The sequence below is a fragment of the Hippopotamus amphibius genome, unplaced genomic scaffold (assembly GCF_030028045.1).
Source record: "Hippopotamus amphibius kiboko isolate mHipAmp2 unplaced genomic scaffold, mHipAmp2.hap2 scaffold_332, whole genome shotgun sequence".
Classification (NCBI taxonomy): Eukaryota; Metazoa; Chordata; class Mammalia; order Artiodactyla; family Hippopotamidae; genus Hippopotamus; species Hippopotamus amphibius.
Window position 1 is genome coordinate 19,326 of NW_026648451.1, and position 20,142 is coordinate 39,467.

Sequence of the window (20,142 nt, forward strand, 5' to 3'; positions counted from 1 at the left end):
AGCATGGGCTGTAGGCACATGGGCTTCACTAGTTGTAGCATGCGGGCCCTAGAGTGTGTGGGCTTCAGTAGTTGTGGCACATGGAATCAGTAGTTGTGGCTTGCAGGCTTAGTTGGTCTGGGGCATGTGGGATCTTCCTGGCCCAGGGATCGAACCTGTGTCCCCTGCATTGGCAGGCAGATTCTTAACCACTGTGTCATCAGGGAAGTCCCTCAAATAGCCATTTTAAAATGTAAATATTAGAAGTTCCTATTCCCCCCCCCAAAAAAAGACTGCAATTTTAGATGACATTTTTGTTTTCTTCATATAAAATTAAGTTCATTGTATGAAAACTTAAAAATTCACAAAATACTAAGAAGAAATCGCTTATATTGCTCAGGGTTTTCTTCCTATCATTTTTATAACGTTATTTTCATAGTTGACATTTTGAAAGCAGTTTTATGTCTTGTTTCAGTAGTATATGTGAAGCTTTTTATACTTAAAATATTTGTTTTCCATTTTAATGGCTGCATTAAGATGTACTGTAATTTTTTAGAATAGGTAAGTACCTTAATTTTTTTTAGAGGCTGTGTCTAATTTAGAATGCCATTTTACCGTGTACTCCAACACATTTTCTTATTGCTACAATTGAAGAGACTTATATTTTTGAGTAGGGGGTCTAATTTTCCTACTTAATTCCTAAAGTAGGGGAAATGGACTGGTCAAGGCACTGTTTTCTCCATGTGTAGCAGATAATGCCTGGATCTTGATCCATTGGTCATTTCAGAGAGATGTTCATTTTTGCCATGTGGAGGACAAATAATTCCCTTAGTGGGCCGTTTTGGTAACTTTACATAAAGTCCTATTTTATATAATTTCTTTAAAATATCATTGAGTATATCTGAGTATATGAAGTGTTCATTTCTCCAAACATTATCAAGAGAAAGAAAGATAGTTAATTCAACTATTGGCAGGACTTTGGACATCAGGGAAAGTTTGGAAAAGGTTGTCAGCTTCTTTAGCTGCTACAGATTGAAGTCATCAAAGAACTCCAAAAGATGAAAGTAGACTTGAAATAGAAATGTTACACAAAAATAGTGATTCTTAGGTGTGTACTTTTATGAATATATCAGTTTTGTAGAGGGATTATAACAAATCACCACTAAGTATGTGGCTTAATATAACAGATATTTATTCTTTCACAGTTCTAGAGGCTAGATGTTCAAAATCAACGTGTCAGGCAGGGCCATGCTCTCTCTGAAGGTTTTAGGAAAGAATCCTTCTTGCCTTTTCCTGGCTTCTCATAGTTCCTGGCAGTCCTTGGAGATTTTGGCTTATAGACCATCTCTCCTCTTTCTTCACATAGCATTATTCCCTGGGTGGATCTCCTCCTAAAATGTCTCTTCTTATAAGGACATCAGTGATTGGATTTAGGGCCCACTCTAATGCAGTATAACCTCATTTTACCTAATTACATCTGCAAAGATTGTATTTTCAAGTAAGGTCAATCTGAGGTTCCTGGTAGATGTAAATATTGTGAGGACAGTATTCAGCCCAGTATGGCAGGTGTGGGTATTTGTGTATATGAGTAGATTGGGAACTGGGGGGCTATCATAATCTCTTAGATAATACACATTCTAATTTTCTTCTCCATTGTTGATTTCTATTTTTTCTTAAATGTGTTTAGTATAAGAATATATGAATGGGGGTGAGATGTTGAAAAGTACTAAAACAGTATTTTAAAATTCTGGGTTGAATACTTATTCTCTGCTCTGTTCCTTGAGATTAAAAGATAAAAACTTCATGAAGTCTTCTCTATGTTTTTATGGTTTTAGCATTCTAAATTTATAACCAGGCCCAAAAGTTTCTTCATACTAAAAGCATTTGAGCAGAGAATTATAATGATTATTCCAGTTCTTCTAAGAACACAATTTGGCTTAGACAAAAGGTTATGAAATACTTGAATAATTTACTAAAAGTCCTAGACTATCTTTCACTGAGTTTATTTAAAAAAAAAAAGATTGAAATTAGACCATTCTTCCATATTCATTCACCATTGTCACCACCACCAAGATGACACCAAGAAGTTAGCTAATATGTGTTCATATAGCCATATCTTTAGATTGTTTTATTACTTTTGATACAAGTACATAATGTTTGCAGAAATTGATTTTGGTAGGAATTTATAATAAAATATCAATTAAAAGATTAATTGCCTCACTTTTAGGCCTTTGGTTTCTGTAGTAATCAGAATACAGTAACATTTTTATTTAAAAATTCACTTGAAGTATTCCATTTATACTTTGTAAAAGCAAATTGAATGCTTATTGTTACCCATAAATATCTTAACTGCTAAGATTTTCTAGAATTGTAATAGAAAACCAGTTATATCAGAAAGTCATTAAATAATTATTAGAGAAATTAAACAATGTTAATAAAATGTAAACTCGTGATTTTTGGATTATTTTCTTAGATAAAGCTCTCAGTCATTTTGCACTTTTTAAATTAGAAGAAAACTTTTAAACTTTATCCATGCCTTCTCTTTTACAAATCAAAACATCTTAAAGCTCTCATCTGCTTATTATTCTTATAAATTTATAGTGGGTATATATGATTGTAAGATAAAATAAGATACATCATATCTTACTATCAGAAACTAACTTTTGTAAACCAGTTAGACATTTAGAATGGAACTCAAGACAGTGTAAGTATGTAACTTATTTTTCTAAGAGCTCTCTTGTAGCCTTCTGTTTAGTGCTTCTTTGGGGTCTTAAATTAGAATGTTCCATGTTTACTCATTCACTAAACTAATTATTCACTAATTATTCACTAAACTACTAATTATATGTAGTATGTGGTGTTATACATGCCCTGTGCAAAGCACAGAGCTGGAGTGATAAATCTGAAAATATATGTGTATATATTTCTACATTCATTCAATAAATATTTGTTGAGCATTTATTTGCTTTATGCAAGGTACAATATCAGGAACTTCTGATACAAAGTTAAACAAAACAGACACAGTCTCTCTACTACTTACAATCTTAGAAAAGGAGACAGACATTAATCAGATAATTATACGAATAAATGTAGGATTATCACCATGAAAAATACTATGAAGAAAAGGTGAACGGTACTATCAGAGCTCATAACAGAATTTGGACTTAGTCTTTGGAGAGACTGTGCAAGGGCTCAAAGACTTACCTAAGGAATTGACTTTTGAACTGAGAACCAAATGATTATTGGAAATTATGTAAGTTAAGGAGGATGTGAGAAAATTCCAGGAAGCAGAAATTATATATAATAGGTCTTGTACTGTAGTGAGTGTGAGTTATTTGAAATGAAAGGAGGCAGTGTGGCTGGAACACTGGGAACAAGAGGGAGTGTGATGCACAATGAGGCAAGAGAGCCAGTGGCAGAGGCCAGAGAGCCAGTGGCAGAGGCCAGAGAGCCGGGTCTTCTCCGTTAAGGATTTAAGTCTTTTTCTCAAGAGCAACTGGGAAGGCTTTGAAAGATTGTACGCATAGTAGGGGTGGGAGGAAAGGATAAGACAGGACCAGACTTGTTCCCCCAAAACGTTGGTATAGAAGGGACTGGAGGGAAAAAAGTATGAATGAGGGGAAGCCAGTTACAAGGCTATTGGAGTAATTCTGGCACAATAAAGCTTGGTTTAAGAGAGTGGTAGTGGAAATGCAGAAAAGTATAAGCCTAAAAACCCACCCCCACTCCTTCCCCCTCCTCAATTATTTAATTTGTTTTAAAGCCAAGTTGTGCTGTCTGCCTATTACACAAAGGACCTAGGCTATCCTTTGGGGGATTTTTATTGTTTTCTGAGCAAAAGCTTCCAGTTAGAAATCTAAAGAAGTGTAATTTGTTGTCTAATCTGGTACTCTACCTCTTGTAAGCATGCTGTTTCAAAAGTCCAGTGATAATTATGTATTGCTATTGGATATTTATTGATAATTTTCTTGATAATTATAACATGACAATACTTGACAGTGGCCCATTACATCCTCAGTTTCTGGGGTTTCCTAGGTGTACCCACAACTCAGTGGGAATACTAAGCCTTATCTCTTATTGAAATGTTTTTTTCCTCCTGGGTTTTCTCCTTCTTCTCCTCCACCTTCTGTTATTATAATTTTTTTTTTTTTGAAGAATGTCATGTGATGATAGTATATTGGTTTATCAATGATGTCTTTGTCTGAAGTTCCTGTTTGCTTAATACTTAATTACCTAGGTATGGTACTATTATCTCCTGAGGAAAAAGCGTTAGGTTACATACAGTCACTTGAGCAGGGTTGTGTTATCCTCCAAATAATTTTCTTGTTCTGCTTTTCAGTGAGATTCATTGATTAACCCTGTCTTTTAGTGTAAAACATTGTGCAGAATAAGTGAATTTATCAGTGATTTGCAATAACCCTTTACAAAAGGCTCATCAATTATTTATAAAAGTGGCTTAGATGCCAAATTAACTTTGGTGAGCTTTTTCCTATGATAATGTGAAAACTTGAAAATGTAACATTTGAAACTTGAAAATATAACATTTAGTGACATAAATGACAAGTTTTACATTTATCTTTAAACTAGCCTATGAGCCTCTCACCAGTTTAAAAGCTGTGTGCTGTCATTCAGTGAGGAGATGGTAGCTCACCTTCTTTATGGCTAAGCCTCCTATAGGGAAGGGGAGACTAAGGACTCGTTAACAACTAGAGTCCTTGAACAGAGGGAAGAGGTGTTAACTGTGCTTCAGGCTACCAGAAGAAAAAGTCCTCATTTTCCCTAGAGATTACCCAAGCAATGTCTCTTTTAAGGAGCCTGTATAATCTGCCTAGAGGTGGTTCTAACTTGCTAGAAGAAGAGCCTCCTGTTGTACTAGATCTACTCCTACCTTCCTGAATCCTCGCTCTCCTGATGTGATCACCTCTCGTACCAGCTACCTACTGAAACCTGTCTTCTTTGTGACTTTGGTTCATTTCTGTGCCAGCCACCTGACATGCTCAGTACCTAACTTGATATTGGCTATTGCGTATGCCTTCTGTTTACCCTTGGTCCATGGCTGGTTTCTCAAGAGAAGACTGTTTCTTAGCACTTACATACTTCAAGTTTTTCATAGTAATACATATGATATGTCACAGAAAGTAACATCAGTATATGAGATTGGACCTGTTAATTTGAGAGTATCGGTATACCTTAAACCTTTCTCAGATAGACAGTCTTTAGAACATTTATTAACTGAGAATTAAAACATTCTTGACTAGAGCTCTCTGAGGACTAAAGTTAATATTTTAAAAGTGAAATATTTATCACCAGCTCTTCTCCCTATACTGGTCTGGCCAGTAGTGTATACTCAATTATGTATTTGTATGTAGTCATCAAATTCCATACTTTATTATTCTCTTTGGTTTCACTAACATAAATCATTCAGGTACCTTTATTTCTGGCTTCTTATTACTATGTAAAGCATTCTTGAATTACTTGCTTTATCTACAAGGTAATAGAATATTTTATAGCAGCTGTAAAATTCAAAACAAGTGATACTGCTATAGAAAAACCATATCTTATGTTTGCCATTAAACACTGACTCTACATAAACAAAATAGCACATTTAGAGTTTATATGTTGATTAACAATATCATATGCAGCAGATTCACTTGTTAATCGTAGAATGCTAAATTGACTAGCTTTTGTCTATATGAATAAGGTTGAAACTGGTATATTATAGTGCCCAAAAAGCTGAATATTTTATATATAACATACTGGTATAAATGAAGCTAAATTTATGTGGTGATAAGCATTAACTTCCTCCTGATGACCTGATGTTTTAAAATTCTTATATGTTTAAAAACTTATGAAGAAAAATTATACAATTATGCTTATTTTCATGTGTAATTTGTGTGATCTGTTTTAATATTTTAAAGTTTGTGGCTTCTGTGTCATCAGAAGTTTTAAAAAATTCTTAAAAGGTAGTCAGATTGCATCTGTTTCAAAATTCACTGAATGTGTAATACTTATGTAAGAGCAGGTAATGATGTAGTGATGAGACTTTAGCCCTTTTAAAACCTGTAATCCTATGTAATTTCACCCTTAAGCAAAAAGAATTTGATGTAAATAGTTTCAACACTGTAATATTCATGAATTATTGAGTTACAGTAAACATTTACATTGTGCTAGTGAACTCATGTGAGCGCCTCTAACCTGTGGGATATTTGTTTTGCAGGAGAAGATAGATATTCTATTTTCACAACTTGAAATGTAATTTCCCATTAATATTGATTCTTTCATCAATTGTTACCACAAAATTGACTAAAATTAATACTCTTCTGTCATAATAGATAAAGGTGATTTACATTTAGTTTTCTTTGTCTTCTTTGTGTTTGTTTGTTTTGTTTTATTCCCTCTTCCCTGCAATTATTTCATGGCATTTCAGTGCTTCAGAGAATTTAGATGAGCTCTCTTCCTCCAGTAGCTGGTTACTTAACCAGAAGCACAGTAAGAAAAGGAGAAAAGACAGGACAAGATTGAAATCTACATCCTTGACTATTATGAGTACAGCAGCTCGAACAAGGCCACTTCAGAGTTTCCACAAACGAAAACTCTACAGATTGAGCCCTACTTTTTATTGGACTCCACAGGTAAGGTTGCCTTTGGGAAAACATGAACAAGGATTTTACTGTCAGTATGTTTCACAAGTGAGAGGATATGAGTTATACACAGTTATTTAGAATAAGTGGGATTTAATTTTTTAAAATAGCAATGTGTTCTGAAACTTCTCACATTTCCATTTTTTAAATCACTATTTTGCTTAAACTAATTTGAAAGAAAATTACACATCAAATTGATTTTTAAATTTTACTGGTAAGAGTAATAAAGAAAACACAAGTGTATTATATATTTGTCTTTTGCTTAGTAAAGAAAAAAGTGAAAATCTGCAGAGCAGTCAGTTATTTTGAAGGAAATGACCTTGCTCTCCCTTTTAGTTTGTTAAACCTGGTGAGCACTCCTTTTTCATAGAAGCAATTAAGTTTTAGATGATCATGCTTACACTTTTTACAAATAAAATATGCTTCATTAAAAGCATTCATTTTGAAAAGCACATTTTTCATTTGTTAGCAAAATGTTAGGTTTACGTCTTTTAGTGCCTATCTAAATAAACTGTGATGGAGGGCAAAATAAGTTATCTCTAGTTCTCATAGTATAAGATGCTTTTTTTCTGTTTATTTTAAATAATGTGTCAAAGGAAAGAAATTGTCCCTGATTTAATATTGTTTTTGATTATTACTACATTAACCATTTTTAAATATTTCTATAAAAAATCAACATGCTTTGTTTTGTTAGGAACCAATATCAAATTTGGTTTTATAGGATCCTTTTATAAATAGGAATGTGAATTCTGACAGATTAATTTTTATTAATAGATTGATTTTGCCATTTAGGAGTTCAGGTATTAGTAGTTTGCTCTCCCAACTTGAAATTTTTAAAAAAATTTTATTTCAGAATTTTAAGAAATTTTACACAATTAATCAACCTAATATAGGAAAATATTTTATTTAAAGTTTTTATATAAGAAATATTTATTTTATTTTTTTTTTATTTTTTTTTTTATTTTTTTATTTTTTTGGCACACGGGCTTAGTTGCTTCTTGGCATGTGGGATCTTCCTGGAGCTGGGATCGAACCCGTGACCTCTGCATTGTCAGGTGGATTCTTAACCACTGCGCCACCTAGGAAGCCCATAAGAAATATTTTATTTAATTTTTTATTTAAAGTTTCTACAAGCAATAGGTAAATAATATATTTGAAATTGATTTTGTAATTTCATAGTCGTAAATAGAATTGTCTATCGAAAATATTTCACATATAAATATGCCTTAGTATTCTGACTGGAAGGAATCTATTTTAATAATTTAGTGGATTTGCTCAGTATTACTAAAATACTGTATATGGCTTGATAGTGTAAAGATTGGCATGGAAAAGTGTAAACAAATTTAAAACTTTCAGCAAACAAAGGAAGAAACAAGTCTAATATTATTGTTACTAGTAGACCATGTGGTTTATCATATTCCGGTTATAATGCTAAGCGTTTTTAGTACATTATTTTATTTAGTCCTCAAAAATATAACTATGAGGCATTATTAATCTGACCTTTAGATGCAGAAATTGAAGTGCAGGGAGATTAAGTAACTTTTCCAAGGTCATACAGCTGGTAAGCAATGAATCTGATTCCAAAGCCCATGTTCTTACCCATTAGTACATTAATAACAACAAAAATAAACCAAATCTTTTTTTAATCAATATTTTTATTGAAGTATATTACAATGTTGTGTTAGTTTCTGCTGTACAGCAAAGTGATTCGGTTTTATGTATATACATTCTTTCTTTCAATTTTTTTTCCATTATGGTTGTCATAGGATATTGAATATAGTTCTCTGTGCTGTACAATAGGACCTTGCTGTTTATTCATTCTATACATAAAAGCTTATATCTGCTAATCCCAACCTGCCATTCCATCCGTCCCCCAACCTTCCTCCCTTGGCAACCACCAGTTTGTTCTCTGTGATTTTGTTTCTGTTTTATAGATAGATTCATTTGTGTCATATTTTAGATACCACATGTGAAATCATATGGTATTTGTCTTTCTCTTTCTGACTTACTTCACTTAGTATGATTATCTCTAGTTGTATCCATGTTGCTGCAAATGGCATTATTTCATTCTTTTTTATAGCTGAGTAGTATTCCATTGTATGCATGTACCACATCTTCTTTATCCATTCATCTGTTGATAGACATTTAGGTTGTTTGCATATCATGGCTATTGTGAATAGTGCTGCTCTGAACATAGCGGTGCATGTATCTTTTTGAATTATAGTTTTGTCTGGATATATGCAGAGGAGTGGGATTGCTGGATCATATGGAAATTGTAGTTTTAGTTTTCTGAGGAACCTCCATACAGTTTTCCACAGTGGCTAAACCAAATCTTTTGTATGTTTGAAATTAGTAAAGACTGTATATTTGGTAGTAGGAGAAGGGGCTTTGTCTGGTTAGAGGCATTAAGAAACGCACCATAAAAGATGGACTTTGAAAGATAAACAGAATTTTGAAAGGGTTTGGGGGCAGATAAAGCACTTAAGTAATTGAAACAGAGATGGAAAAAATGATGGAGAACAGCAAATGCCCCCACCCCCAACTTATCCCCCAAATTTCCAGGATAATAGTTACTTATCTTTTTAAATTTAATAAATGTCATTTCTCTCAGGAAGCCTTCCTTGATATTCCCACTATGGGGTATATATTAATGTAGCACCCTGTGTTACAATAATAATCCATTATTTTATAATAATCTTCCATTTATTTTTCTGTCTTCTCATTACATTGTAAGTTTTTTCAAGAACAGGGACTGTATATTTCTGAACCTACAAGGCCTTTAACAGTAACTGTCCAATAGTATATGCTCAATAAATAATTAATGTGTGAAAGAATTAATGTAGTAGAATGTAAGAAGATATTTAAAAGGCAATGGAGAGTGAGAATTTATGTGTGTGTGTGTTTCCTTGATTTGCTTTATGAAAGGGTCTAGAACAGTAATGTCTAATAGAACTGTCTGTAATGATGGAAATGTTCTATAAATATCTGTGCTGTGCAGTATGGTAGCTACTAAATACATGTAGCTATTGACCACATGAAATGTGACTAGTGCAACTGAGGAACTGAATTTTTAATTTATTTTTATTAATTTTGATTTAAATGGCCACATTTGGATAATGGCTACCAAATTGGATATGACAAGTCTAGAATCAAACTTAACCATGATAGTGGTGAGAACGCCTGGCACTCATTCTTGTTCTCTAATACCATTCCCTACTGAAAGGAAATACAGATCTTTGGAGAAATGGCTGATCTCCAGGGTTGGGAAGAGCAGATATAAAATGGGCCTGGAACATCTTATTGTTAGTAGAAGGCAATGAAGTGTTTTTAAAAAAATGATGAGGGCATATCAAAAAAAAAAAAAAAAAAAAAAAAACCCCAAAAAACAAACAAAAACACCCAAGAGTTTGTTTGAAGAGGCTCCCACTGGCCAAATCTGGGGCTCTTTGAACATCCAAATAGCTAATAAGGACAGTGATGAACCCAGTGAAAACATAGGAAGACTTGAATCTATCCTGATAATTGATAAATGGAGGGAGGGAAGGAGGAAGGGAGAGACAGAGAGGGAAGCACCAGTGAGCGCATGTTTGAAAGGGGAATGGGAAAACTTTTCCGTAGAGTAGGATACTGATTAACAAGTGTGGAGTGAGCAGTGAAATTAGAGATTCATTGCAGTAATCATAGTAAGGATTGATTGGGTAAGAATCATCAATGCATGAGAAGTCTGGGGTCAGGATTGAGGAAATGTTTGATGAGGAGCAGGATATTGATATTCTCTTAACTATGTGGTAGAGGACTAGACAATAATCTTGTCTGAGTGATCAAAACGAATATATCCTATGGGAAGGATACAATATCACTGTGTAGTATTCTGACCAGATATACATAACCTGAATTTAATCATGAGGAAACATCAGACAAAGCCAAAATCAGAAACATGCTATTAAAAAATGGAAACTGGCCTGTATTCTTAAAAAAAAAAAAAGGCAATGTAATAAAAGCCAAGAAAGGCTGAGGAACTGTTTCAGATTGAAAGAGAGACTGAGATATATGACAGCTGAATGAATATATGATCCAGATCATATATTCATGATCAATTCTTTTGAAGGGAAAAAATTATGGAGACAATTGAGAAAACCAGACTATTGATGGCAGATTATATTAAAATATTATATCAATGTTGAATTTCCTGAGTGTGATATTTTGCAGTTATGTAAGAAAATATCCTTATTCTAGGAAATACACATTGAAATATTGAGGTAAAAAGGCTAAGGCATCCATTTCTGGTAATAAATTAACCCCTGTGCATCTAGAATGATACTACCTGTGTAACATCTTTGGCAGAATTTAGAAAATAATTATTTAAGTCATTTTCTAGTGTTTAACTCTCTAGTAGAGTACTGATTGAGAAAAGCTTACATAAGCGTAACGGAGAGAGATGGGAGTCTTCCGCTACTAGGTAGCATGTAGTAGGTAGTTGGCCAGTCAATATTCTCATTGCAACAACTACATGTATAAGTTACAAAAAAAAAAAAAAAAAAGGAATCATCATACTATTAAAGACACTAGGGGGACTTCTGGTTTCAGCTCCAGCATGTAAAGAGCTTGGTAGTTGTCACTTCTGTCCTTACAGCAAGAAAAAGGATGAACAAACTGAAAATCAGTGTCTTTTTATGAACCCATCAGAGAATTGAGTTTGCCCCTCAATTCTGCCACCCCAAAATATGGAGAGACAGGCAAATCCAAAGAGTTACAGCCAAGATCTGCTTACCTGGAGCAGAAATCTCAGTATTCATAAACTAACTGGTAGGAACATTTAAATGGTAATTTTGATGAATTGCTTGAAGCTGAGAGTGGACTAACTTGAGAGTAAAAATCTCCTGGGTCCTACAGTCTTAGAGAGACCCACCCCTCACACTTTCATGGACCTCTAGGCACCCAACTAGGTTCTCAGAGTGAAGAGTCAAGAAGGATCCCTAGTGGCTCTGCAATGGAAGGGGAAGGGTAACCTTTATGAAATAAGCCCAGAGCATTATCTATTACAAGGTTTAGTCTTCAGGGGAAAAAAAAACTTTACCAGAGCCTTATTCCACTTGGAAGAAGAGCACTTCTCCCACTTCTGCCCTCTGTAGCCTTTCTGTCTCACCTAAGAGAGAATGGGGGTAGAAAATAAGAAACAATTGTTAAACTCATAGAGCAGGGACACAGACCTACCAAAAGACCGAGATTTAATCATAAGATTATAGTAAGTTATGCTAGTTTAGTAGATATGCTTTCTCTTCCCCATTCTTTACCACGACACCAACAGGACTCCAGTACAGTAACAGTGGGTTACAGCTGCAAAATATATAGTCTCTCCGAGGAGAAATATTTAACAGGGGCATTGGAGGAATTCTAGGCTTCTGGCACCCACAACTGTAGCTGGTATTAAACCCAGTCCCACTCAGACTCTTAGATTAACATAACACCTCACAATAATGGCCTGTTTACCTCAGGTCCTATGACATCATGTTCAACTTTCAACAAAATATTACAGGGCATGTTAGGGGAAAAAAAACTGAGGAGACAAAGAATTCATTAGAACCAGGCTCAGATATGACAGAGGTATTGGAATTCTCTTAAATAACTAATATGTTACAGTTTTTAATGGGTAAAGTAGAAAACATGCAAGAACAGATGGGTAATATAAGCAGAGAGATAGAAACTCTTAAGAAGATCAAAAGTAAATGCTAGAGGGGCTTCCTTGGTGGCGCAGTGGTTAAGAATTCACCTGCCAATGCAGGGGACATGGGTTCGATCCCTGCTCCAAGAAGATCCCACATGCCGCGGAACAACTAAGCCCGTGTGCCACAACTATTGAGCCTGAGCTTTAGAGCCTGTGAGCCACAACTGTTGAGCCCATGTGCGGCAACTACTGAAGCCCACGTGCCTAGAGCCCGTGCTCCGCAGCAAGAGAAGCCATGGCAATGAGGAGTCCACGCACCATGACGAAGAGTAGCCCCCACTCACTGCAACTAAAAGAAAGCCTGCGCACAGCAAAAAAGACCCAACACAGCCAATAAAATAAATAATAATTTAAAAAAAAGTAAATGCTAGAAGTAAAAACACTGTAACCTAAATGAAGCATGCTTTTCATGGGCTCATCAGTAGACTGGACATGGCTCAGGAAAGAATCAGCAAGTTTAGATAGGTCAGTAGAAACTTCACAAACTGAAATGCAAAGAGAAAAAGGAATGAATAAAACAGAAGAGCACATCTAAGAATTTGGGGGCAATTTCAGATGGTGTATCAAATGTGTGATTGGAACAGAGCAGAAAAAATATTTGAAGTGATAATACATGAGAATTTTCCAAAGTTAATGACAAGCACCAAAGCACACATTCAGGAAACTCAAGCGGGAGAACATCAAGCAGGATAAACACCAAAAAATAAATACTTAGGCATAATATTTTCAAACTGCAGAAGACCAAAGATGTAGAAAATCTTGAAAAATAGTGGAGAGGAAAACAGCTATAGAACAAGGATAAGAATTACAGCTAACTTCTTATCAGAAACCATGCAAGCAAAAAGAGTGGAATGAAATATTTGAAGTGTTAGAAGAAAAAAAAACCATACTGGGCAAAATGTTTGTACCCCCCCCCACCCCCAAAAAAGGTTATGTCTATGCTCTAATACTTGGTACCTATGAATATGACTGTTATGAGTCGAATTGTCTTCCCAAGAATTCATATGTTGAAGTCATAACCCCTAGTACCTCAGAATGTGAATTTATTTGGATATAAGCTTGCTGCAAATGTTAAGATGAGGTGATTGGGGTAGACCCTAACCTAATATGGCTGGTGTCCTTATAAGAAAGGGAAATTTGAACACAGATGCATACATACAGAGTGAATGCCATGTGAAGATGAAGACAGAGATCAGAGTTATTCTTTTACAGACCAAGGAATACCACAGATTGGCAGCAAAGATCAGAAGCTTGGGGAAAGGAATGGAATAGGTTCTTCCTCATACTCTTCAAAAGAAACCAGTCTTGTTGAAACATTGTTCTGACTTCTAGCCTCCAAAACTATGAAATAGTAAATTTCTGTTGTTTAAACCACTCGGTTGTGGTACTTTGTTACGGTAGATCTAGCAAACTAATGTAGTGACCTTATTTGGAAATACAGTCTTTGTGGATATAATTAACTTGAGATAAGATCATTTGGGAGTTAGGATGGGCCCTAAATCCTGTGAGTAGTATGCTTGTAAGAAAAGGCGGAGAGAGATTTGAGGCACAGAGATACAGGGAAGAAGGCTTTGTGAGGATGGAAGCAGAGATTAGAGTTATGCTACTACAAGCCAGGGAACATCAGGAGTCACCAGAAGCTGAAAGATGCAAGGAACAGTTCTCCTCTAGAGCCTTCAAAGGAAGCTCAGCCCTGCTAATACCTCAGTCTTGGGCTTTGGGCCTCCAGAACTGTGAGAAAATTAATTTCTGTGATTTTAAGCCACCTAATTTACAGCAGTTTGTTATGGCAGTCCTAGGAAACTAATACAGAGTCTGGTACCAGGAAGTAGGGTACTGCTTTAGTAGATACTTAAAATTGTGGAAGTGACTTTGGAATTGGGTAATTGGGTACAGGTTGAAAGAATTTTGAGGTGTGTGATAAAAAAAAGCCTAGATTCTGATGAAAGCTCAGATGGAAGTGAGGAGGACAGAAGATGAAGGCGCTGTCATCTTAGAGCATAGATATTGTCATGAACAGAATGTTACCAGAAAGAAATATGAATGTTTAAAGGTGATTCTGGCAAGATTTCAGAAGGAAATATAATTAGAAACTGGAAGAAAAGTGATCTTTTTTATAACGTGGTAGAAAAGTTAGCTGAATAATATTCTACTGCTGAATGGAAAACAGAACTTGTAAGCAGTGAACTCCTGGATATTTAGCTGAGCAAATTATCAAGCAAAATGTGGAATTTGCAGTCTGGTTTCTCCTTACAGTTTATAGTAAAATATGGGAGGATATAGATAAATTGAGGAAGCAATCGTTAAGCAAAAAGGAACCAGAACTTGATAATTTGGGAAATTCTTATCCTGTTGCAAAAAATTATATAGCATGCTCTGGAGAGAATCCAAGGGTGTGGCTGGACAAGTTTTTCTTTCTTTTTTTTTTTTTTAAGCTCTTTATTGGAATATAATTGCTTTACACTCTTGTACCAGCTTTTGAGGTACAGCAAAGTGAATCAGCTGTATTTATACATATATCCCCATATCTCCTCCCTCCCGCGACTCCCTCCCACCCTCCCTGTCCTGGACCTCTAAGTCATCACCCATCATCAAGTTGATCTCCCTTTGTTATACAGCAACTTCCCACTAGCTATCTATTTTACAGTTGGTAGTATATATATGTTATGCTACTATCTCACCTCATCCCAGATTCCTCTTTGTCCCCGCCCCCCAACCCTGTGTCCTCTGGTCCATTCTCTGCATCTACATCCTTATTCTTACCCTGTCAGTGGGTTTATCAGTACCTTTTTTTTTTTTTTTTTTTTTAGATTCCATATATATAATTAGCATACAGTATTTGTTTTTCTCTTTCTGACTTACTTCAATCTGTATGACAGTCTCTAGGTATATCCATCTCATTACATAAAGCTCCATTTCATTCCTTTTTATGGCTGAGTCATATTCCATTGTATACATATGCCACATCTTCTTTATCCATTCATCTGTTGATGGGCATTTAGGTTGCTTCTATGTCCTGGCTATTGTAAATAGTGCTGCAATGAACATTATGGTACATGTTTCTTTTTGGATTATGGTTTTCTCTGGGCATATGCCCAGTAGTGGGACTACTGGATCATATGGTGGCTCTATTTTTAGTTTTTTAAGGAACCTCCAAACTGTTTTCCATAGTGGCTGTACCAGCTTACATTCCCACCAACAGTGCAGGAAAGTTCCCTTTTCTTCACACCCTCTCCAACATTTATTGTTTCTAGATATTTTGATGATGGCCATTCTGACCAGTGTGAGGTGATAGCTCATTGTGGCTTTGACTTGCATTTCTCTAATGATTAGTGATGTGGAGCATCTTTTCATGTGTGTATTGGCCATCTATATGTCTTCTTTGGAGAAATGTCTGTTTACGTCTTCTGCCCATTTGTGGATTGGGTTATTTGCTTTTTTGGTATTAAGCTGCATGAGCTGCTTGTATATTTTGGAGATTAATCCTGTGTCAGTTGTTTCATTGGCAAGTATTTTCTCTCATTCTGAGCACTGGACAGATTTTTGCTGGAGAGATTAAGCATGTGACTGAGGAATCCAATCAACCATCTTAGTTGAAGCCAGGAAATAGAGATGGGGTTTTCCTGGAAAGATCTAGGAAGAAATCTCTTGTCTAATGACAAGAGATCCTCTTGACATACAGAGGAGACCCACCAGGTTTTTGAGAATGTTATATCAACAGAAACACTACCAGCTTAGATGGAAAGGAGCAGAAACTGCACAAAATGAAAGTTGTTGGACCCTCATAATTTTACAGGCAGGCAGGCAGTGCACTGATAGAGCTACTCAGCTACAAATATGTACTAACTTCAAGAAAAAGGAAGGTGAATCATAGACCTATGTGTGAAAGGAGAGCAATAAAGCTAGAAGAAAGCATAGGAGAATATCTTCATGTCTTTGGGGGTAGTCAGCTTCTTAAAATACAAACAACACTAATCATGAAAGAAAAATTGTTAATTTGGGCTTTATTAAAATTATGAATCTATTTCCTTTAAAGACAGCATTAAGAAAGTCAATAAAGTATACACTGAGTTAAGACATTTGCTATATGTATATATTTTTATGTATATATACATATATATCCAGAAAAGATATTGTATCCTGAGTGTATGTATATATTCCTAAGAAAACAAGAAAATAGCAAACAATCCAATTAAAAATAGGCATAACAAAGTTGTATATTTTAAAATGGCTAAAATAGTAAAGTTTTTGTGTATTTTACCACAGTAAGAACTTCTTTTAAATAAAAAAATAGACGTAAGATTTGAACAGGTCTTTCATAAAGGAGGATATCCAAATGTACAATAAGTATATGAAAATGTGTTTAAAATTATTACTCATCAAGGAAATACAGTTGAAACCACAATGAAACACACTGCATGCTTCTGTCTTTATAATTCAGCAGTTCCACTCTTGGGAACTTTCCCAGGAGAAATGAATACATCTGTACACAAAAAGACTTACATAAGTATTATAATAGCTTTACATATTAAAGCTCAAAACATAAAGCAATCTAAATGTCTATCAGCAGGAGAATTGTAGTGTATAATACAGCAGTAAAAAGGATAGACTACTGATACAATAACTTAGATATATCTCCCAGAATTATGTTGACTGAAAGAAAAGAATACATACTCTGTAATAAATACAGATAAAAGTTGGCGGTGATAGAAGTTAGAATTGTGGTTACTTCAGTGCAAAGGGTAGGAGTTGACCAGGAAAGGGTACAACCAAGGTTTCTGGGTTGTTGGAAGTGCTTTGTATCTTGGTCATAGTGGTGGTGGATACTATGTATATATGTATATACATATGCAAAGATTCATCATGATATATATCTTCTTCACTACATAAGTAGGTATGGGTACATGCTACACAGTCAGAGTTAGCCCATCCTTATTTTGGTCATCTATTTTTACATAATAAACCATCCCAAAATTTAGTGGTTTAAAAACCATTTATTATTGTCTTTCATGATTCTGTGAATTGAGTGGTTCTTCTTCCAGTCTTGACTAAGATCTCTCATACAGTTTCAGTAAGATGGTAACTAAGGCTGGAGTCATCTGGGGTCTTGAGTGGGCTATAATACTTGGGTTTCATTCTCTGTCCATGTAGTCTAAGAGTCTTTCCACGGAGCTTCTCCACACTTTTTCTTTAGCAGGGTAGTTTTACATGGTGACCCAGATTCTCAAAAACGCAAATATGAAAGCTGCCAGTGCTTCTTAAGACTTAAGTGTAGGATTAGTGCAATGCCCTTCTGTTTAATTTGTTGGTTAAAGTGAATCAGTATAGGATTTAGTGTGGGAGGGACTATTCAGAGGCAAGAATACTGGGAGACGTGGTTCATTGGAAGCCATCACTGGGTACTACTACAGACCGTCCTCTGATTCCCAATTATTGACATCTCTCTCATATGAAAAACTACCTCATCTTTTCCCCTGAAGACCTCTAATTTCTCATCTCATTACTTTATTAGGTTCAGGTTTAAAGTCTTGAGTTTCATCCTCTTAAGTCATGCCTGGTACCTGAACTGCGACTTTCTATGTGTGGCTCCTCAAGTGTGGTTCTTTAGGTGTAGCCCCTCAAGTATTGTTTCTCTGGATGGAAAGATTTGCAAACTAACATTATTAGTTATTTGCTCTATACATACCCAACATATAATAGTGAGATAGCCTTTTTCTGCCTGGAGTGGCTGGAAATAAGAAAGTCTTATTTTTGAATCCAGCAAGTCTTGGTTCTGTATTTCCTCTAAATTTTGCTTTAAAATCTATTAGCTCCTTTTGAAGCTCGTTACTCCATACATACTTGACACTGAGGCCACAGTTTTACTGGCAGTTCCCTGCATTTGATCTTTGTACTGATGTCAGTTCTTACCGTTTGAACCTTTTGCTGTCCGGAGTGGCTGGAAATAAGAAACAGTCTTATTTTTGAATCCAGCAAGTCTTGGTTCTGTATTTCCTCTAAATTCTGCTTTAAAATCTATTAGCTCCTTTTGAAGCTCGTTACTCCATACATACTTTATCACAGGCAATTAAGTAAACAATTGGCACTTTAAACATTCTGCCTAGAAACCTCCTTAGCCAGATCTATGGATTTATTATGAACGTTTTTTATCCTCCACATTTCTACAGGCAATTGTTATACTTCTTATTCTGTTAGAGCAAGAAGATAAAAGAAATAGAGATAAAAGGATTGCAATAATTATTTAGAATCAATATTTGAAGAGGTTATGATCCCTTTGCCAGGCAAAAATAATAATAAGCATAAATTAGTATACATTTTTACTTGATTTTGCCCTTTTTACAATACTAATCTCTAATAAGAATGTCACATAATAATAGCTAATATTTATTAAGCAATTATTATATGCCAGGCACTCTTTCCACTTATGAATACTTTATATGTATTTCTTATTTAATAGTCATGCCCCATTTTATATGGGGAAACTGAAGCACAAAGTAAGATGAAAAGATACACTATTTACATAAATGTAAGTACGAGTTTGTAGTTTTCTTTTAAGTGCTAATGCTGAGTCTTAACACTACTTCTTTGATGAGCCTGTGTAAAACATCTGATTTGAATGTTGTGTGTATTGTTTCAGACTGTTTCTCCCTATGAAACCTCAGCCCGTAGCAACAATTGTTAACACTTCAGGTAGTTTCTATTTTAATTTTTTTGGCTTTCTTATCTTCTAGCTGAATTATATATTTTGCTGTCTTATTCATTAATATTCATACATACATTACTTACTTATTCATTACTAAAATAGTTTATTCATGGACAGTCTATGCCTTTTTATGCTTGGTATAATATTGCTTAATCTATCTGAAGATATAGAGTTATCTTTAGAATCAGGAAAAATGCATTGGCAGGCACAGATAAGATATGAATATGTTTTCCGGAATAATATTCTACTATAAGTCTTAAAATGTAAATGTGGCTAATAGCTTTTTTTTTTTGCTAATAGCTTTTTTTTTTTAAAGCACAATTTCATTTGCAGTTAAGAATTAAAGAAGAAATTTATGTTTGGCCATGATATACTTCTTTAGCTCTTACTTGATAGGAGTGTAAATCACTATGCAATTTTAGGCCCCACCCTGTTCATGCCTCAGCTTAGGTAACAGGAGCCACCCTGACTACCTACTGGCAGAAGGAGTTCTCTATCCAACTGGGGACAAGAGGACAGAGGCTTCTGGCATCCGAGTTTGAATTCTGGATACAGTTTTCTAGAGAAACATGTTGTGGGTATTTGGGCATGCCCAATTAGGATGCTAATCATAACAATAATTCTATTTTAAGTTAGAGTAGTGATTTTAAGATTTTTAGTTAATAAAGATAGGTGTTTGAGCAAGAATAAACCAAGAAATGTATTCAGTGAGCTAGACCAGAGATCAGAATATTAAATATTTTATATGAAATTCATAAAAGTATAGATGATTTGGCTATGAGTGGGGAAAGGAAGTGGGAAAAAGCCCAGAGTCTCATTTGGTCATGCTCCCAACCCAACTACCTTCCTCCATGTTGGGAGGTGGCCATCATGGTGAATATTTCTTCCCTATCAATACTTGCAGCCCCTGAATATGTTTTAAATCACCTGTCCTATAAATATCAAGACTTAGCCCAAGCAAAATTTTTACATAAATGAAACTTTATTTGCAGGACTCTTGTCTTTTATTGTCCTTCTTCCTCGTGGTATCTAGTGTTTTTATGCAAGCTTCCTGCCTCCCCATAGTATTCTTTAAGTTCCCTAATTTAGTTTTT

At 35.0% G+C, this 20,142-nt stretch overlaps 1 protein-coding gene across 3 annotated transcripts in view; it reads left to right on the forward strand.

Moving 5' to 3' along the window:
- Positions 1 to 20,142, forward strand: part of LOC130843466 (KAT8 regulatory NSL complex subunit 1-like protein) — a 65,895-nt gene that overhangs the window by 17,136 nt on the left and 28,617 nt on the right. Inside the window, exon 4 of one of the 3 annotated variants that reach the window (XM_057719761.1) lies at positions 6,407 to 6,611. In XM_057719761.1, coding sequence (XP_057575744.1) covers positions 6,407 to 6,611 — 205 coding nt within the window. The remainder of the gene's footprint in view (positions 1 to 6,406; positions 6,612 to 20,142) is intronic. The other 2 variants (XM_057719762.1, XM_057719763.1) reach the window with 2 other exon arrangements.